Source organism: Chaetomium strumarium (assembly GCF_033439665.1).
Source record: "Chaetomium strumarium strain CBS 333.67 chromosome Unknown B0T15scaffold_4, whole genome shotgun sequence".
Lineage (NCBI taxonomy): Eukaryota > Fungi > Ascomycota > Sordariomycetes > Sordariales > Chaetomiaceae > Chaetomium > Chaetomium strumarium.
The window spans coordinates 2,618,827-2,638,293 of NW_026944432.1; the positions used below are offsets into that span (position 1 = coordinate 2,618,827).

The following is a 19,467-nucleotide window of genomic DNA, read 5'->3' on the forward strand; positions in this document are numbered from 1 at the left end:
CCCACTGACCCAGGCGAGATCGCCGAGATATCTGCAAGGGTTAGGGCTGCCGATTGATTGCCAGATCGCGTGTCAGAGCAGCCGATTTACGCGCCGACACGCTGCCGCAGTCTTGGCGCGTCTTGTAGGTCTAAATCCACACCCAGCTGACACCTCTGAACGACTCCAACTTTGAGGCCCATGATCTCTCGGCCCTTCCCTGCGCGGCTTATTATCGAACGAGTATTTGGCTCTCTTGAAGACAATAGCAACGGATCAAGAGCTTCGAGAGCAACATGCCACATTCTGACCCGGTTCCCGCTGAAGGAGAAGATACAAACCACCGCTCGGCGAGCCAGATGGAACAAGAGCCCGCTGCTGCGGCTGTTAGCAGCCCGCCAGTGGAAGGGGAGGACATTGTCATGGCTGAAGCCGGCGAATTACAAGGCATCGTGGAAGCGGCAAAACCAGCAGCCGAAACCCCTTCGGCTCAGATGGAGACAGATGAAGACCGAATAAAAGTCAAGCAGGACATAAAATCGGACATCAAGCTGGAGGATCTGTTTGATGGCATAGACTCAGACGAGGATGAGTTCACCAATTCCAACGATGCCCAGCAGGAGACGTAAGCGCTGCTCCAGCTCGTCACCACAGTTGTATGTATGCATCCTAATGGGGAACCAGGGAAGCCAACGCCGCTGATGCCGCCTTTGAACTTTTACGCATCTACTACCAACGATTCTTTCCCTGGCGGTACATGTTCCAATGGTTGAACCATAGCCCGGTTCCGGCAAAGGACTTCAAGCATCGCGAGTTCAGTTTGTGGCTGCACAACGATGCCGTGATGCGGTACCAATCATATACCACCGCAGATCTGTTAGCGCCTCTCCTTCCCACCTGTCTCGCCGTCGGCTGACCCTTCGATCAGCTTCCGCAAGGACGTACTACGCTTGATGCCCAGGCGTATAGAAATCGGGCCGGTCTATACGGCGGATCCGCGAGACCGCAAGACCTTCCGCAACTCGACTGCGTTCCAACCCTTGGCTAAGGAATTGTGCTTCGATATTGACTTGACAGACTACGACGGTGTGCGAACATGCTGCGAAGGGGCCAATATTTGCCACAAGTGCTGGAAGTTCACAACGATGGCCATCAAGGTCATGGAGACGGCGTTGCAGGAGGACTTCGGCTTCCACCACATCCTCTGGGTCTATTCCGGTCGTCGAGGTGTCCACGCCTGGGTCTGTGACAGGAAAGCCCGGATGCTGGAAGATCATCAGAGAAAAGCAATCACCGGCTACTTCGACGTCATCAGTGGCAAGCAAGGCGGCAAGAGGGTCAATGCCCGTCGGCCGCTGCATCCCCATCTCTCGTAAGTTGTTGATTTTTGCCTTGTACGCTGGGAAAGGCCTGTATCCTAATACAAGCAAAATTCAGGCGGAGTCTCGATATCCTCAAAGACCACTTCCAACGAGACGTTCTGGAGCTCCAAGATCCCTGGAAAATTCCCGAAAGAGCCGAGTCGTTGCTGCAACAAATTCCCGACTCAGAACTGCGGGACGCTCTCCGCAAGAAGTGGGAAGCCTCTCCGGAACGCGGGTCAACCGCCAAATGGGCCGACATCGACGCGCTGGCCCAAACCAGCGCCAGCAGCACGCTCGACCCCAAGGACCTGCTCGACGCCAAGCAGGATATCGTGCTGGAACACACCTACCCGCGCCTCGATACCGCCGTCTCCCAGAGGCTGAACCATCTGCTCAAGAGCCCCTTCGTCATCCACCCGGGCACCGGCCGCATCTGCGTGCCCATTGACAAGGACAACCTCGACGCGTTCGACCCGTTCAACGTGCCCACCCTGCAGGGGCTGGTGCGGGAGATTGATGCGTGGAACGAGGCTGAAAATGGGAGTGCCGCGCAGGATGGCGGGGATGTGAAGCACGTGGTGCAGGACTGGGAGAAGACGAGTCTCAAGCCATATATCGAGTATTTCAGGTCGTTTGTGACGGCGCTGATGAAGGATGAGAGGGAGATCACGGTCAAGAGGGAACGCGAGGACGAGCCGGTGGTGAAGGTCGAGTCGTTGGACTTCTAGGGGGTCACCTATGGATAACTTGGTCTTGATCATAACCTGTGGGCACAGGTAGAGAGCGGGATGCTTTCAGGGTTGCTGCTAGGGCCATTTGCGTTCTAGACATGTCAATCTCAAGCCGGTGCCGTTCACTGGGAGAGACGGTATGGCGCACATCGCTCTCTCGAATTCATCACTCCAGATGTGATGGTCTATGAGGGTATCTCACACCATCGGCGGAATGCCCTCTCCCGGGCAAGTGCTCGATGCTAGGGCGAGCACTACTGTATATGTTATTGGGCTACGTCCTGCTGGTGGGTTTGTGCCTGAGGGGTTGTCTTATCCGCAGATGGCATTTCGGCCCCTGGAGCATCCTCCTCCGCACTCTCATCCTCTCCCTCGTCACTGACACCGTTCTCCTCTTTCGAACCCCGCGACTCTACGTCGCCGGACTTCAATGTCCCGCCTTTCCGTTTCGGAATCACATCCAGGAAAGCCTTCCCCCAGTCACCGCACTCCAGCCATCTCGCCATGATCTCCACTACTTGGTTTGTCGTTAGGACATAACGACTCTGCATTGCCATGTATTCGCCAATCGGGAGTTTCGCGGTCCGGACCTTGTGCTCCCTGGCTCGATTGTAGCAGAGCCCCTTTTCCCTGTTGCGGTCCACTAATCCTCCAATGATGTAGCAAGTATTTGCTTCTAATCTTTCGAGTGTATATGGTGATTCCGAGGTAAGGTAGACGATGGTTCGATCAACATCTTCACCTTCAGGCTCGGCTTCGACCGTGCGACAGGCACCTTCACTGCCCGCATTCGTCGCTTGTTTCTGCCCGTCCTCGCTCGGCTTGATGAGGTCTATCATTTCCCCTCCTTGCAGCCCCATCATCTGCTCACGGGCTTGCTTCGCAGCTTCCCGAAAATCGCCTTCATGGATGCTAACGTTCTTCCAATTCATGTGTGCGTTCTTAAGAACTGTCTCAAACCGCTCTTTGAGCTTCCCTTTCCATGAGCTGAGATGGAGACTAGCCTGGTATTTTGACTTTCGATTCATGGCGTATGACCGCACGATCTGGCTCGACAGCGACACGATTTCCTGCTCGCGCATGTACTGCTCGAAGTCGCAGTCGATGATGAACGAGATGGGCACCGGACGATATTTCCAGGGCTCTTTTTGCGGTTTCAGCACCGCCGCAGGGTCAATGCCCGCCGCCTCGGCCTCGGCGATTTTGGCTTCCTTCTCGGCACGCTTCCGTGCCTGTCGCTCGTGTCGCTTGTCCTTGCGCTTCGCCCGCCGGTCTTGCTTGTATTCCTCCCATTGCTGCTGCCGCCTCAAGCGCTTGAGCTGATTCTTTGATAGCGGTTTATCTGTGGTGTCTGCCGAGCCCGGTGTCTGTAGGGATTCTGCTTCATCGGTCGTCGGGCTTTGATCATTGCTTGCGAGGGGGCTCTTTTTGGCTTCCCTCTCGAGCTCTGTCTCGGCCTTGCGCTTGCCATTGGCAGCGGATGAAGCGACGGTCTCAGTGGACTGCAGTGGCTCTTCCATATCGGCATCCGTTGTAGCGTGCTGCGGTCGTCAATCTCCGTAAAGGGGTACAGGAGGGGGTGGCTGGTTGGCTTGGTGGAAGGTGGAAGGAAGCTCTTGCCGTTTGAAGTGGGGAGTGAATTTTCCCAGCGCTCGTGGCAGAATAGCCCACCTCGCGTGGGCGGTGAGCGACAGACCCGCCCGATGACACGCTATAACGCGTCCCCAACCCTGAAGTTTAATTGCAGCGCGTTTCCCAGAGGACCTACCAGGGTGTCGTCCGTCCAACGGCAGCAAACCTCCAGCTCCTGTCATAGTATTCCGCAATCCTCCTGCACCTTAACAATAGCAATGTCCGCGCAGGCAGGCTGCACACACTAGAACACCAAAGATTACCGAAAAAAGGCCAATATGTCGTCTCGGCCGGAGTTGAAGGTTTGTCGGCTGCTGGACTCTCGAACCTGACGGTTACTCAGAAAGTCACTGACATACAAACCAACGAAAACCAATAGGTCGACGATGAACATGGATTCATCCGCTATTTCAAGTCACTTCCACACGTAGGGGACGATGTCATCCGCATATTCGACCGAGGCGACTGGTACACCGCACACGGCGAAAATGCCAACTTCATTGCCCGAACTGTTCGCTGAGACCCAGCTCCTGTTGTTTGAGCCGTGTGTGTCTAACCTCGCATGATGACAGGTATACAAGACCACCTCGGTGGTCCGACAGCTTGGCAGGAACGACCACACCGGCTTGCCGTCTGTTACCATGACCATGACCGTCTTCCGGCAATTCCTCCGCGAAGCCTTGCACAAGCTGGGCAAGCGAGTCGAGATCTATGCTAGCCCGAACGGGCGGATGAACTGGAAGATTGTGAAACAAGCATCCCCTGGAAACCTGCAGGACGTTGAGGAGGATCTGGGAAATCTAGGCGAGGCCGCCCCCGTCATCCTCGCCGTCAAGATCTCGGCCAAGGCTTCCGAGGCAAGGGCCGTGGGTGTGTGCTTCGCCGATGCCAGCGTCAGGGAACTTGGCGTGAGCGAGTTCCTTGACAATGACCTGTACTCCAACTTCGAGGCATTGTTGATTCAGCTTGGTGTCAAGGAGTGTCTAGTCCAGATGGAAAAGGCCGAGAAAGACAAGGACCCAGAGCTGGCCAAGCTTCGGCAAATCATCGACAATTGCGGCATTGCGATTTCTGAGAGACCAGTTGGAGACTTCGGAACCAAGGACATCGAGCAAGATCTGGCGAGACTGCTGAAGGATGAGAGGTCTACAGCGCTGTTACCGCAGACCGATCTGAAACTGGCTATGGGCTCGGCAGCCGCCCTCATCAAATACCTCGGTGTTCTCCATGACCCTTCCAACTTTGGCCAGTACCAGCTGTATCAGCATGATCTTGCCCAGTTCATGAAGCTGGATGCGGCCGCACTCAAGGCGCTCAACCTGATGCCCGGGGCAAGAGACGGGGCCAAGACTATGAGTTTGTTTGGGTTGCTGAACCACTGCAAGACACCACTTGGTAGCAGGCTACTAGCTCAGTGGCTGAAACAACCCCTGATGGACAAGGACGAAATCGAAAAACGGCAGCAACTAGTCGAGGCGTTTGCGAACGACACAGAACTACGCCAGACCATGCAGGAAGAACACTTGAGGTCCATTCCTGACCTCTACCGTCTGGCAAAGAAATTCCAGCGCAACAAGGCTAACCTCGAAGATGTTGTTCGGGCCTATCAAGTAGTCATCCGTCTGCCCGGCTTCCTCGGCACACTCGAAGGGGTGATGGATGAGGCCTACCGCGATCCCTTGGACGAGGCTTACACGAACAAGCTCCGCGAGCTATCCGACAGCTTAGCCAAGCTGCAAGAGATGGTTGAAACAACTGTCGATCTAGACGCACTGGACAACCACGAGTTCATCATCAAGCCCGAGTTCGATGACAGCTTGCGCATCATCCGCAAGAAGCTCGACAGGTTACGCACCGATATGGACAGGGAGTTCGCCGATGCGGCAAATGACCTGGGCCAGGAGCGAGACAAGAAGATCTTTCTCGAAAACCACAAGGTCCATGGCTGGTGTATGCGACTGACGCGGACCGAAGCCGGCTGCATCCGGAACAAGTCCCGGTATCTCGAGTGTTCAACACAGAAGAACGGCGTCTACTTCACAACAAAGACCCTCCAGGGGATTCGGCGAGAATTCGACCAGCTGTCTCAGAACTACAACAGGACCCAGAGCGGTTTGGTGAGCGAAGTTGTCGGCGTCGCCGCGTCATATAGCCCAGTACTTGAGAGGCTCGCCGGCGTCCTCGCCCACTTGGATGTCATCGTCTCCTTTGCACACTGCTCCGTTCATGCGCCCGTGTCCTACGTCCGGCCAAAGATCCACCCACGCGGAGAGGGCCAGACCATCCTCACAGAAGCGCGCCACCCTTGCATGGAAATGCAGGATGATGTCCAGTTCATCACGAACGACGTCGAGCTGACGCGAGACAAGTCCTCATTCCTCATCATCACGGGCCCCAACATGGGCGGCAAGTCAACATACATCCGGCAGATCGGCGTGATCGCACTGATGGCCCAAATCGGTTGTTTCGTACCCTGCAGCCAAGCCGAGTTGACCATCTTCGACAGCATTCTGGCGCGCGTCGGTGCCAGCGACAGCCAGCTCAAGGGGGTGTCGACTTTCATGGCCGAGATGCTCGAGACAGCCAACATTCTCAAGTCAGCGACGGCCGAGAGTCTGATTATCATCGACGAGCTGGGCCGCGGCACGTCCACCTACGATGGTTTCGGCCTCGCCTGGGCCATCTCGGAGCACATCGTCCGGGAGATCGGCTGCTTCGCCCTCTTCGCCACCCATTTCCACGAGCTGACTGCCCTGGCCGACCAGTACCCGCAGGTGCGCAACCTGCATGTCACGGCGCACATCAGCGGGACCAACAATAACGACACCAACGCCAAATCCAAAAAGGAGGCAAGCGAAGAGAAGCGCGAGGTTACCCTCCTGTACAAGGTCGAGCCCGGCGTCTGCGACCAGAGCTTCGGCATCCACGTCGCCGAACTAGTGCGCTTCCCGGACAAGGTGGTGCGCATGGCCAAGCGCAAGGCCGACGAGCTCGAGGACTTCACGTCGGCCAGCAAACACGACGACGCCGGCGCCACGACTGCGGGCGTGGGCGGCAGCGGCGTCGAGTACAGCAAGACCGACGTCGAGGAGGGCAGCGCCCTGCTCAAGGACGTGCTCGTCCGCTGGAAGGACGAGGTCCGGGCCGGGAAGGTGGTGTCCAAGGAGGACATGGCTGCGCGGCTGAGGGAGCTGGTCGGGAAGGATGAGAAATTGCTGGCGAATCCCTTCTTTCAGAGTATCAAGACGTTGTAGATGTGGATTCAGGATGTGGGATGCTTTGCTCGGATACTTCAATTGTTATTTTATGCTTTCCTGGAATGATTTGCCTCTAGGAGAGCGGAGGGATGTGTAAAGACTCACCTGCACCGGATGGATGGAGAATACTTGCCTTTCAAGCTGGGTTGCATGGCGTTAAAGGGCAGGTTGCCGGGAAGAAGGATTAATTTAATGATGGCTTCCTGTCTGTGCAGATCCAGTACCATCAGACAGATTCGCCGAAAGATCAGGCTGTCTCATAAGCAGAAGAGGCCAGTATGCCAGAGCCGCTCCATCTCAGCAAAGTGCGCCATGGTTGCGCGATGCTTTACGGATCTACTATACTGTACATGAGAATGCAGCTACGTGCTCATCTAAGCAGGACAAGTACCTTATCCATCGCTAGGTAGGTCCGGGTAGGAAGCAAAACAGGAAGACAGAAGGTCCAAGAGCTCCCGCGACGACGTGACGGGTTCCTCGTGGGTTTCGCGCAGAAATGGAGCCACGAGCTCGAAGGCCTTGGGGCCGAGGCGGCTCTCAATGTACGCCTGCTTCGCCCCGTCGTCGGGGTAGTGGTCTGCGTTGTACTTCAGCTTGCTGGTGGTCTGCCTGAACCACATCTCGAACGTGACCGTATCGCGGTCCTTGTCGTTGTAGAAGATTGGAGGGTCCGGGAAGCTGGCGCTGCGTTGACCGAAGGCTGCTGTTGTGCCGTTGGGGGGTCCAGCGACCGCTGCACGCCGATGAGCGACTTCAGGGGCCACGAGGCTTCTATCCCCCTCCCTTCGGCGGTAGTCGGCTAGCAGCTCCTTAAGCTTCTTCCTCTCGAGCTCGAGTGCTGCGATCCGCTGATCCTTGGCTTGGACTTCCGCTATGAGCTCAAGTTCTCGGTCACTACGAGGGGGGCCGCCTTCGGGATCGCCCCGGCCCTTGTTGTAGAGTGACGTGCCCCAGTCGGGCACAAATCGAGGTTCCCGTTGGCTAAGCGTGGGCTGGGGTGGAAGTGGAGGAGGCAGCATGGACGGGCTGAACTGTCGTGGTTCTTGCGTCTCTTGGAAGCGAACGCAGTCTTTGAGATGCGCCCTGAGCCTGGTGATGTTGCTATTCGTCTCCTTTCGGCACCAGTGACAGGTCATCCGCGGCTGTTTGTAGCGCGGATTATTGAATTCATTGAATTGCGCGCGCACCTCCTGGAAGGAGAGCTCGTCGGCTAATTCTGGCATTGTTGAAGCTATTCGCAGTTGTAGAGAGTCGTAGTGAGATGAAGTACTTGGTGTTGATACTCCCTGGCAACGCAATCCGCAAAATGCGCGTTTCAATCTGATTTTGGAATGTTTCTTTGCGGGCAGATTCTCGCAATTTTAACGTAACGTTCGCGGTATGCAAAGTGGGGTAAGTTACAAGAGCATTTGCCTGGGGAAGCCCCGAGGTAGCCCGATCCGGATGCCAGACCGCCTGCTAAATCGGGTCAGCTGTTAATGGCAACGAAATTGTGGATTTCCAGGCCTGATTATCTTCCCGGGGTATAAATTTCAAGGAGAATGCATCCAATTCTGGCTCGAGGGAAGGAGCGTTTGCTGTTTCAGGCCGCTTAGTCGGCATGAGCAGATACCGGACTGTTGGTAAACCGCTTATACCTTAGGTATTAAGCCGGTCTTTCGAACCGGCGGGCTATATATTCACCCAAAGAAAGAGTGAGCGGTTTTAGGTTTCTACTCGGCTGTCCCCCCGAAAGATTTCATCGAGTCTTGCACATACATGCCATTCCCGTGTACTTGTCTATAGGCATGCCAAGAGTACTTACTGTCCGGATCCGTACGCCGGTAACGATTAAACGTGCAGAACTTGGATTCCTCGACCGTAGACCCATTCGCACATATCTTGTGCAATCCCTCTTGGCGTTGAGACTACCTACCTACCTGTCCTATATGGTTCTCAGGCGATAGAATCGGTGACGATGAGGCTTAGAGTACGATGTGAGACTGCTGTGTCCAGGATCAGGCCACTACAATGCCAATACACTACCTAACCTATGTTGGCTCGATGCCTACAGGGGAGGGGACAAGGGAAGAACGCTACCTGCGGGGACATCATGCGTAAGGGTGGTGCGCCTAGCCCCGATCCTCATCGCCATCAGCTTTTTCACGGAAGCTAATGTGTGCCCATTGCACCGCACAGCTCAAGAAGAAGCGAGGAGTTCGGCAATGTCTCAACAGTACGTGATCTAAGAGTCCATAATTCGGCGCATGCTGTACCTCGTGCCAAGCATAACTTCAAACAGCATCCGGACCGCGAATAACATCCACCAAACAATAGCTATGAGCCCCCAAATACATGTGCCTGACAGTCCTGTCCCCTAAACGTCGACAGACTATTCTGTACATGCAGGACGCATGCGATTCGCTTTCCTCCGCGCAGCACGCCTCTCCGCACGCATGCGCTGGCTGATTCTTGCATACAAAAATCCTCGCCCAAATGTACCAGCGTCGGCAGAGTTCTCGGCGTCTTGTTCTGCACACTAGACAGCAGCATTCGCAAGCAGGTGCAAGTTCTCGGCAAGTTGTTCTGCATGCTAGGCAGCAGCGGTCGGAAGGGGATGCATCTCGACATCTTCCACGTGCTCGATGATGGGCTTGGTCTCAACTCTGTCGGCGTCGCCCATCACCGTGTCCTGGGCCGACGCCGGCCCAACACGCGGCGGCACGGGAGGAGGATTCGACTGCGGACGACGCTGTGGAACGCTGACCAGCTTCTGGACTTCGTCGGCCTTGACGTATGCGAGGTAGTACGGCTCGCCCTTGGTGTTGAGCTCCCCAAAGACGTACTCGGCTGGGTGAACCGACACTCTCGTGTCGTTGTACTTGCGCCAGACATCACGCTCGAAGTCGTGGATCCATACCCAATAGTGTCCAGCGGAGGCCGTGGACCCCGCGTGGCATACGACGGCATGCAGACGATACGCAATGGCGTGCGAGTTGCTGAAGAGGCTGTTCCGCTCCGCGATCAAACGAGCCCTCTCTGCCTTCTCTTCGGCAACGAACTTCTCCCAGGACCCCTCGATGTCAGACGATGGCGGTATGGTGCCTTCGTCATGTCTCCGTGGCGGAGGTTGGCCGCCAGGATTCGCGATCCTGGGTTCCGCAACCCCATATTTGGCGAAGAGTTGCTTCGTACCCAAGTCCATGTCAGTTGCTGGGAAGGAAGAGCCCTCTACCGAAGTATTCAAGCCATTCAAGGCCATAAATGCGTCAACCTCCTCTTCCGGCAGATCATGCTGCGTATTAAGCTCTGAAGGACCGCTCGTAACCCGTGACTCGGGCTTGGCTGTTTCTAAATGTTCAGGCGCCATGCTTGTCATTTCTGTGAGTCTCGTTTTGATATCCCACTTGCGCTTCCTCCCTTTGGCAAGCGGCGACAACTTGTCGTCAGTGTGCATAAAACGGTCAAGGTAGAGGGTCTCAGGAATCGTGATTGGGTTGACATTCTTGCTCCTGCCGTCAGAGCGCTGGATACAAACGTGGAAATGCGGCGCCGGCCGTTTGATGGTGGTGAAAGACAGCCGGCTGCCAGGCAGCGTCTCGAGATCGAACGAGTTAGCCAAGGCATCGTAAAGGTCCAATGTCCCTGACTGGGCCGGATAAGCGGTTACCCAACGATCTGATCTGCTCGTTTGGCTCCAATCGGGCTCACCGATCTTCTTCCGGTTGTCAATGAAAGTTGAGAAGAAGGCCTGTTCAATAGGATCAGGTGCGGACTCGGAGCCGCCAACGCCAGAGACTTTGAAGGCTGCTCGCAGATGGTCAATGGTGTTCCCCATGACCTCGTCAACATCCATCTGATCCGATCCGACATTCGGCTTGTCGAGCTCCACGGCCAGTTCCTCGACAGTGAGCTTCGACATCTTCGGCTGCTCTTCGGCATGCTGGTCGCCGGAGGGGACGTCTGCAATCGCCGGTGCGTCCTCCTCGACGCTCTTTGGTACATTGTCCGCTTCAGGCTGGTCTACTAGTGTCCGCGAGCTGGTAGAACTAGCGGTCTCACAGAGTTCGGCTTCCGTCATCGGTGCTTCTGAGATCTTTGGTTTGGCGTTCTCGGTCGTACGGGGTGGTAGGGGTGGCGCATCTCCGTCGTTTGCACCTGGAACAGCCTTGGAATGCGCCGACCGGGGACGCAGCATTTCTGGCCTCAGCAAAGCAGCATTAGCCAGGCGCTGCCTGGGTGAGATCGAGCTTTCCCCAGCCGCCTCTATCTCCCGGAAAAGGATGCTTAGTTCACGCGTGACTAGGTAATGACCGGAGTCAGCATCAACGATTACGAAGGCAATATTCGCGGACAAGGTACCCACATTCATATCCGACAAAGGTTCTTCCCGTCTCCAACTCAGATTGGCTCTGGCTGTTGCTACTACTGCTGCTACCACTCCTGCGTAGTATATTGCTCAGGTTCTCTTCGGTTGGCTCCAGGACGGGCAGATCGGCATTCAAAGTCACCTCCCTGACGGCGTTGACAGAGTAGAAATATTGGAGGATGCTGTTGAGGTAACAAGTGTTCCGAAGATTGGCGAGCCCAACCGGGAGCTCCATATCCACGGCCGCACCAGACTGATCGGGCGCAGCGGTCTCGTCACCAGCGCGGTCGGGACTGGCCGATAGATCTTGAAGTTGGCGGCTTGCTCGCAGGACGGTGAGCACTTGTTCGAAGGCGGGCCGGTTAGGGTCATCTTCTGACCGATTACGTGAAATCGTCTCGAGCGCCATAAGAACGAGCTCTATATCCATATCCTGTCGGACGGTTAGCATTTTGTTGTGTAGTTTGGGCCGAAGAGATTGGGGGGGAGAGGGGGGAAGGGGGGTGTAATGTAATGAATGGGGTTCAAGTGCTACAGGAATCCAACGTACCGATGCCACGCTATGCGCCATTTGAGCGATGCTGTCCATCGGCCAGTCCGACTGCACCTTGAGGAGCTGACAGGCTTCTGCCAGTTCCATCTCCGTTCCGTACACCTCCGCCGCGAGCACATCGGAGTTCCGGTCCTTCGCAATCTCGAGCAGAGCAAGCCGATGGTCTGACTTCTGCGCCGGAGACTCTTCTCTATAAGTCATGTACACGCGTAGGAAGTATGCCGGCTCCTCGGGACAGTCCCTTCGGAGACCAAAATGAGCATATGCTTTCTCGGCCGAGCTGGCATCAGGAGATACTGCGGAAGCTTCCTTCTTCGTCGTGGCTATTGACTCCTGCTCTGCGATAACAAACATCTGCAGGTCTTCGGCCCTGCGCTCAGAGAGATGGCCGAGTGCTCCTAGGTACGCCGGTGCATGGTCCGGGTTTGTCTCAACCTGCCTGATATAGGCGTACTTGAGCAGAGCATCGTCTGCGCCGACCGGCGCGCCCAGAATCGCGAAATGCGGCGCCTCTTCACCGTTGACGTGCATAGTGCTTGTAGAGCGTGGTGCCTTGTCACATGCAAGGGCCTTTTCTAGCTGCTCACGGGCTGGGATAGGCAACACCTTGGCCGCAGGCTGCCCGTTTACGGCTGGCTTGTCATCGAGCAGGCTCTGTACCTCGCTCCTCACATCTTCGTAGAAGGCCCTGAGCGACCCGACAGGCGTTTTGCCTTCCTGAGGCGGTAACCGAGGGGGCACCCAGTAAGAGTCCTGGGTAGCCTTGTCGTCCTGGACCTGAAATCCCAGGGATCGGAACATTGACTCGCAATCCGGGCCAAACTGTACCTGGAAGGTTTTGTTCCTGAAGGAGATCTTCTTACGAGGCCCCATCACGTCTTCTTCGAGGATGTTCTTGATATAGAGGTTTAGAGTCGACGGAGCCGATGTCATGTAGTGCGTTTCCTTCTCCGGGCTGATGTCTGCGTAGCGTTCTGGGTCTTGCTGTCTGGCAATCCTTAGAGCCTCCCTAATCTTCTCCTCGTCCATCATCAACTTTATCCACTCTGGCTTCAACAGAGGTGGAAACATCTCCAGGTGAACGGTCATGCCGCAGACTGTGCAGGCGTATCGGAATTGGGCCCAGCGGCTGTGCTGTTCGGGAAGTTGGACAGAAGAAGGCTCGGCGGAATTGTGCCACTCGGCTTCCTCTAGACGGAGATGGTGTTGCAAGTGTGCGGTGCTCTCCTCGTGGACTGGAGGATAAATGTGGAAACGGAAGTGAAACCGACAATACCGGCACATGCAGCGGACTAACGACCTGCCTCGACCCTCCGGGTCGTGTGCCTCGTCATAGCTCTGTGATGGGATGATGACAAAATCATGATCCGAGCCCGCATCTGGACGAGGTGGAAACTCGCGCAGTGAAGGGCACTGGGTTGGCAGTTCACTCTTCCTGTCCTCTGGCAAAGAGGCAGCAGGCAGACCCTGCTCATCTTGCACCAGACGCCCGGCATACCAATCTTGGATGAGCCTGGACGCTAGGCGCCCACCTGAAGCTTGATAAGTGTCCATGCAGTGGCGATATGGTTGGGGAGAAGTGCTCTCACCTCCGGTTGTTTTTGGCTCTGTGACAATCATAGCTAGTGAGCGCACGTCAGCTTGGGTCGACAAACTGCTCTGGACTAGGTCGGACCCTGCCCGAACAAGCCTGGGGAATACCGGCGTGGGACTAAGGATGTATGTGTTATGGAAAGGGAAAGGGAAAGGCGCTAGCATAGAAGAGACAAAGGTGAGAACGATAGGCGAGGAGGGGATGCATGTACCTCTTTGACAGCGGAGAGACCAACAGGAGGTTACGGCTTCGCTGTCGCGCGTTTGTCTGCTGTCCTCAAGGCCAAAGAATACTCCTCCCACAGGCACCGTGATCGGGTATTGTTGGCTTCCAGTCGTGGGTCGTGCTTGTGGCGAGGATGAGCTAGAACAAGAGAGCACGATAATATGTTGGTGGCTGCGGGGTGATACAACCCAAGTTCCAACGTGCCGTTATGATATGCGATATTTTAGCAAACTGCAGATATTCACCGAAGTTGGCGGGGTTAAATGACAAACCTTACGAAAAATTCAAAGATGTTGAATATGGCAGGTGCTGACGAGGCGATATTGACGCTATCGCAAGGAGGCCAATAACGGTTTGAGTAACATGGTACCTTGGAGTGAGAGTGGGTTGAAATCACGTACAATACTAGCAGGGCCTTGGCAACTCTCAAAAAGGACCCCGCTGTCGATGAGAATGTGGGTTTGTGGGAAGATCAAAGTGACAGCAGTCAAGAGATATGGTATGCTGCTGTCTAGTCGTCGTGAACGGGATTACAAGTGTTCATGTGCAGAGAGCAGCAACTGAAGCGAATCGAGAAGCGGCTTCATGCCCCTGTGGACTAGCACTACTAATAGCTGGAAGGAGCTACCACAGTTGTGACGAGAACGCGGAAGTTGTCTCAAATGTATGTACTGTATTACATCAAAAATACATATATACGTACGTACGGTATCTGCGTTAAGGTGTGTTATGATTCTTATATTATGGGTAGAGTGAAAGATTTCCGCATGCATAACTCATGTAATGAGAATTACTCCGTACAAACAGCGCAATGACAGATCACGTCTAATTTCAACTGCAGTATACGCTCCTCCAGAGTTCAGGCTTCCCTTACTACTTCTACCTAGGTAGTTGCAGCTTCCCTGAGCTTCATGGAAATGTAGAGAGTCCTGACCCACTTCGTAGGCCATCACTATCCAATCACAGGCCGGGGTAGCGGGGCCCTGTCGAGCTCAGCGGAGCGGTGCGTGAGAGAGCTGGGCCCGTTCCAGCCGTCAATTAGCCGCATCGTCAATTGGACTTCGAACTTCACGCTCTGCTCCCACCTTGATTAAGCTCCTCCACCACTACCTGCCGGCAACATGGCGCCGACCGGGGACGACGATCACTACCATCCCAAAGATGCGGTCAGCGCGGGTCTCCGGAATGGCGCAATCTTCGGTGGTGTCGGTCTTCTCGTCGCTGCCGTGAAAAACTCACTTGAAAAGAAGAATGTCGGGCCGTGGAAAACCTTCACCAGGCGCGGCGAGTTGATTGCTGCCATGGGTATGTCGGGCCGACTCCGCTCAATCCGGTCTCGTGCTGTGCTACGATATGCTGATGTGCTGCCTAAGCTGCCGTCGGCGGCGTCTACGAGTTCACTCGTCTGGCCTCTGCCAATCTGCGCGAAAAGGAGGATTTCTGGAACGAGGCCATTGGAGGCTTTTTGGGGGGCGCAACGATTGGTCTTAGAAGTAGGGATCTCGTGCCCCCGTAGATTGGCGCCGGACAACGCTGATGACAGGATACTCCATAGGCGGACGCATGACGAAGATACTCGGCTTTGGCGCCTTGACTGGCGTGGTTACGGCAGTGTACGACTACACCGGTGGCAGTTTGAAGGGCCGCTTGGAGAGGCCGGAGATGGATGAATACGAGCGGAAAGAGATGCTGCGGAAGAACAGGAGAAGGCCTATTGAGGAGACACTGGCCGAGATTGGAGAGGGCCGAGGTGAGTCCCATGGTTGGCCCACCTAAACTCATGACGGTGAGCTCACATATCTACAGGCATCAAGCCGCCGGGCTACGAGGAGCGGAGGCGAGAGAGAATCAAGGAGAGATATGGCATCGAGGTCAAGACATTCTCTGCCAACCCCGATGCTGCCTGAAAGACTGCAAGTGTGGTCTGCGGGCTGTGTACATATAACAGAGGACAGATTGGCTAGCCATCCGAAAACCTGGAAGGCTGAATCCATACTCTGACGCGCCTTGGGGATGGCGGGTTCTCCATGGCGTTGGCCTTGCGGAAGGTATGTGGGACTATTTCTTTGCCTCCTAAATTCCTCTGCATATGATGATTCCTCTTAAGAGGCTGTTTATGAACAGCTGTCATGATTACAACAAATCACCTACATTGTTCTATTTCTGAGTCAAGCAACCGAGTCTCTCCGCTGCTTTTCAGCAGAACTCTTTGGCGTTTGCTGACATCTCTCAGTGCGTGTGCCCTGTGCTCTTCAAATATACCAGCCTAATCTCACGAAACCGTTACGCGGTACATGCAATGGTTATATGATTATATGCTGCTTTAGAAGGTGAGGTAATCCAGCCCCGTTTCCCCATGTTTGCTGCTTCATATGATGAACTTTCACAAGAGGCTGTTTATGATCATCCATGATTATCAACTATCACCTACATTGTTCTTTGTTTCTGATCTGCATAATTTCCCGCTTTTTAACGCTCAAAACCTGAGGCTCGGCTAAGAACTTCGCTAACAACAGTATAGCGCTCAGGGTATTTACCTGCGTTCCCGCTGTCTATGACATGCCTCCTTGTTCTGTCACTTATGCGCTTGATGCTCTTCGATCCGTAGATTCAGCCTCAGTGAGTTTGTTGACCTGCTACCAAACATTTTGTTTGATGGTTATCGGTCTCCTTTCGACACCAAAAAAGCCGAGTTTGATGACGCTACTGACAGGATAAGGTACACACAACGCAGTGCACTGATAGTTGAAGTAAATATCAATATTCGCTGCGCCAGCCACTCTATTGGCGATGCTATTCTTGTCCTACACCCAGAACAACTAAAGTAGAAAAAGAGGGCGAGCAGCATGGCCACCGAACAGAACAGCAGCGCCAATACAAATACTGTTACCCTTGATCGACTAATATACCAAATACCTCGCAGCCCTTTCCGCCAATTTCCAAAATTTAGTCCTCCTTACAGCTTCATACCCAGCATCTTATGGACCCTCAAGCTTTGCCGAATGCTAAGATCAAGCATGATCTCCTCGCTGCCGCCTGGGATGGCGTAGGCGCGGACATCGCGGTACAGGCGCTCGACCTTGCCGCCCTGGCCGCCGCGCGAGTATGACAGACCGCCAAAGATCTGCGAGGCCTCGCGGGCGCAGAACTCGAAGGTGACGGTGGCTTGAGCCTTGAGCCCGGCGATAGCGCCACCCAGGCGCAGCATGGCCTCGGTCTCGCCCATCTTCTCGCACTGATATATGAGATTCTCGAGCCAGTTGTAGCTGGCCTCGATCTGGCGCGCCATGTGGGCCAGCTTGAGCCGGATGACCGGATGCTCGATGAGCTTCTTGCCGAACGTCTTTCGCTTGTTGGCGTACTTGACCGACTCCTCGTAGCACACGCGCGAGAAGCGCAGGCACTGGATGATGATGCCGATGCGCTCGTGGTTGAAGTTGGTCATGATGACACGGAACCCCTGGTTCTCCTTGCCGATCAGGTTCTCGACGGGCACCTTGACGTCCTCGAAGGTGATGTAGGTCGTGCCGCTCGACCACACGCCCTGGCAGTCCATACGTCGCGTCGACACACCGCCAAAGTCGCGCTCAATCAGCAGCAGCGACACGCCGTTCATGCCGGGCCCACCGGTGCGCACGGCTGTGGTGAAGTAGTCGCACCAGATGCCGTTGGTGATCCACTTCTTCTCGCCGTTGACAATGTAGTGTTTGCCGTCCTCGCTCAGCTTGGCCTCGCACGTCAGGTTGGCCACGTCGCTGCCGGCGTCGGGCTCCGTGATAGCCAGGCAGATGCGCTTGTCGCCGTTGAGAATGCCCGGCAGGATGCGGTCGACCAGCGACTTCTTGCCGAACTTGACCAGCGGCGGGCAGCCAATGCCGAAGCCACCGATGACGTTCCACACGAAGCCACCTGAGCCGGTGCGGCTGAGCTCATCAGTGAGCAGCATTTCATGGAATAGATCCCACTTGTCATGCGGGACGCTTTTGATGGGATTCTGGACGTAGTCCTTCTGGTATTTCGTGCCCAGCAGGCCGGCGAGGTAACCGCGCCGGCCCATTTCCTTGTAGATCTCGGGCGGCACCTGCTTCTTCTCGTCCCACTCGGCGACATGGGGCTCGATCTCGGTCTCGATCCACTCGCGAACCTCAGCCCGAAGGGCAGCGTGTGTCTCGTTGAAATAGGGAGAGTGATACTACCGGCGCAATCAGGTGTTAGAAAGAATATGGTTCTATTCGCCGGATACTGGTTGGCTTACCCCTTGATACCAACTGGGATCGCCGAAAGGAATCAGCTGGCCATACGGTTCCAGGGCCTCGGCCTCCTCGGCAGGGGTAGCCGCCGCTGCGGCTTTGGGCTTGGGCGCCTCCTTCTTAGGGGCGGGTGCCGGCGCCGGGGCGGCGGCAGGCTTAGGCTTGCTGTCTAGCGACCCAATCTGCAGCTGCTTCTGGTACTTCTTGAGAATACCCTCATTATGATACTTCCAGAACTGCTTCGACGCATCCTTGCCCGCCACCCTCTGGAGGATCTTCTTGCCGCCTGTGTTCCAGCATCTTGTCAGTTGCCAATGGCTTAAGCCGATACTGTATCCTTGGAGGTTCCGTACCTGGATGGTCATCTTGGAACTTCGTGAGATCATAGACGTCGCCGTCGACCACAATCCATAGGGAATCGGTCTTGTTGTGCGACGCGACGTCGCTCTGGCTAAATGTCTTGGACATAGTTTGTGGGATGTGGCCGAATCTCAAAAGGTGTCTTCAGGATCTTCACTTCAATCAGAATTAGGAGGAAAGCAGGGCGGGAGAAAGTGATGAGAAGGTGGACGAAGGAGGAATGAAGTCAGGAATGGACGGACGGGAGGAAGCAGTCAGAATAAAGGGCCGCATTCCTCCAGGGACCTGGCTTGAAAAGGCATTTCGACCGACTTCTGCAATCACATGCGATCCAGCTTTCCCCACGCCGTTGCGAATCCACAAATCCGGGGGCACATGCACCCCAAACGGCCCCATAGCCACTATGTACATACCGTATGTATACACATTATCGACTTTACCTGCAGCATCCGATTATTTACTAATCAGTGAGTGGTTATGTACACAGACTGTACGATACAGCACCCGAACTGGCAGCACATGGTCTTGTTGGCGTCCGAATCGCATCTCCAAGAACTCCGAGGCGTTGCCAGGATAGTGTGCATAGTGTGCCCCGCGACAGCGCCACTTGGTTAGGCCTGGCAGGCTTTTGCCGACTCGATACCTTAAGCTGAGTTGAATGCTGCGATGGCCGTCGCGTCAAAAATCCTTCACAAAACATCGACGCCTTCTCATCATTGTCTCTCAGTAAACTATCTTGTCTCGCTTGTATAGTGTATACCCAAGCGTGGAGAGGAGCGTTGAAAATCCATGTGCATGTGACAGAACCAGCGAGTCGGCTTGCCGGCCTGCCCCACCACAGCCGCTGCAGCCTGCACGGCGGCCCTCGGCTGATGTCATGGCACGTTTGAGCCAATGGGCGTAGAGAGCTTACCAAGCCCCGAGGAGCCGAGGCAGTACCGGCTAACCCCTGTCGGCGTTTCGAGCGTGAGACGCACCCAGCACACGCGAGTCAGACTTGTTGTGTTGCAAAGCGCCTTATTCGACCAACTGGCAGCGGGACGGGGAAAGTTGGGACGTTCCTACGGGGAAGGGGATCCGATGGAAGCAAACAGCACGATCCCATTGTAAGCTTGAAGAGCCGCTGTAGCACAGGCAGCTCCCGGGTCAACGTAGGAGAGAGCCCGTAATCGTT

At 55.3% G+C, this 19,467-nt stretch overlaps 7 protein-coding genes across 7 annotated transcripts; 3 read left to right on the top strand and 4 right to left on the bottom strand.

The window, feature by feature from the left end:
* Positions 1-73: 73 nt before the first annotated feature.
* B0T15DRAFT_211668 (uncharacterized protein) lies at positions 74-2,206 on the top strand. Its single transcript, XM_062862683.1, has 4 exons — positions 74-604; positions 664-855; positions 908-1,351; positions 1,417-2,206. The coding sequence occupies exons 1-4, from the start codon at positions 276-278 to the stop codon at positions 2,069-2,071; spliced, it is 1,620 nt and encodes a 539-aa protein (XP_062721618.1). The 5' UTR covers positions 74-275; the 3' UTR covers positions 2,072-2,206.
* B0T15DRAFT_211673 (guanine-1-methyltransferase-domain-containing protein) lies at positions 2,067-3,821 on the bottom strand. Its single transcript, XM_062862684.1, has one exon. It carries the CDS (start codon positions 3,592-3,594, stop codon positions 2,341-2,343), a length of 1,254 nt encoding a protein of 417 aa, XP_062721619.1. The 5' UTR covers positions 3,595-3,821; the 3' UTR covers positions 2,067-2,340.
* A 163-nt stretch (positions 3,822-3,984) lies between these two features.
* B0T15DRAFT_396669 (muts domain V-domain-containing protein) lies at positions 3,985-6,960 on the top strand (the record flags this gene model as incomplete). Its single annotated transcript, XM_062864852.1, has 3 exons — positions 3,985-4,008; positions 4,086-4,217; positions 4,279-6,960. The coding sequence occupies 3 exons, from the start codon at positions 3,985-3,987 to the stop codon at positions 6,958-6,960; spliced, it is 2,838 nt and encodes a 945-aa protein (XP_062721620.1).
* Positions 6,961-7,158: 198 nt separating this feature from the next.
* On the bottom strand, positions 7,159-8,468 carry B0T15DRAFT_211740 (uncharacterized protein). Its single transcript, XM_062862685.1, has one exon. It carries the CDS (start codon positions 8,184-8,186, stop codon positions 7,356-7,358), a length of 831 nt encoding a protein of 276 aa, XP_062721621.1. The 5' UTR covers positions 8,187-8,468; the 3' UTR covers positions 7,159-7,355.
* A 1,067-nt stretch (positions 8,469-9,535) lies between these two features.
* B0T15DRAFT_398097 (uncharacterized protein) lies at positions 9,536-13,148 on the bottom strand (the record flags this gene model as incomplete). Its single annotated transcript, XM_062864936.1, has 3 exons — positions 9,536-11,244; positions 11,309-11,744; positions 11,862-13,148. The coding sequence occupies 3 exons, from the start codon at positions 13,146-13,148 to the stop codon at positions 9,536-9,538; spliced, it is 3,432 nt and encodes a 1,143-aa protein (XP_062721622.1).
* Positions 13,149-14,804: 1,656 nt separating this feature from the next.
* Positions 14,805-15,590, top strand: B0T15DRAFT_493981 (Tim17/Tim22/Tim23/Pmp24 family-domain-containing protein; the record flags this gene model as incomplete). The annotated part of the gene is made up of 4 exons (XM_062866984.1): positions 14,805-14,988; positions 15,057-15,176; positions 15,239-15,433; positions 15,490-15,590. The coding sequence occupies 4 exons, from the start codon at positions 14,805-14,807 to the stop codon at positions 15,588-15,590; spliced, it is 600 nt and encodes a 199-aa protein (XP_062721623.1).
* A 930-nt stretch (positions 15,591-16,520) lies between these two features.
* Positions 16,521-18,584, bottom strand: B0T15DRAFT_211961 (acyl-CoA dehydrogenase/oxidase). The gene is made up of 3 exons (XM_062862686.1): positions 18,287-18,584; positions 17,939-18,219; positions 16,521-17,875 (listed from the first exon to the last, which is right to left on the bottom strand). Exons 1-3 carry the CDS (start codon positions 18,399-18,401, stop codon positions 16,640-16,642), a joined length of 1,632 nt encoding a protein of 543 aa, XP_062721624.1. The 5' UTR covers positions 18,402-18,584; the 3' UTR covers positions 16,521-16,639.
* Positions 18,585-19,467: the final 883 nt, after the last annotated feature.

Bases quoted from the DNA above. Each gene is read 5' to 3' on its own strand.
- B0T15DRAFT_211668 (XM_062862683.1), top strand. From the start codon at position 276: ATGCCACATTCTGACCCGGTTCCCGCTGAAGGAGAAGATACAAACCAC. The intron at 856-907 runs GTTAGCGCCTCT...CCCTTCGATCAG, and splicing joins TCATATACCACCGCAGATCT to CTTCCGCAAGGACGTACTAC. The intron at 1,352-1,416 runs GTAAGTTGTTGA...AGCAAAATTCAG, and splicing joins CCGCTGCATCCCCATCTCTC to GCGGAGTCTCGATATCCTCA.
- B0T15DRAFT_211673 (XM_062862684.1), bottom strand. From the start codon at position 3,594: ATGGAAGAGCCACTGCAGTCCACTGAGACCGTCGCTTCATCCGCTGCC.
- B0T15DRAFT_211740 (XM_062862685.1), bottom strand. From the start codon at position 8,186: ATGCCAGAATTAGCCGACGAGCTCTCCTTCCAGGAGGTGCGCGCGCAA.
- B0T15DRAFT_211961 (XM_062862686.1), bottom strand. From the start codon at position 18,401: ATGTCCAAGACATTTAGCCAGAGCGACGTCGCGTCGCACAACAAGACC. The intron at 18,220-18,286 runs GTACGGAACCTC...GCTGGAACACAG, and splicing joins GTTCCAAGATGACCATCCAG to GCGGCAAGAAGATCCTCCAG. The intron at 17,876-17,938 runs GTAAGCCAACCA...TTGCGCCGGTAG, and splicing joins ATCCCAGTTGGTATCAAGGG to TATCACTCTCCCTATTTCAA.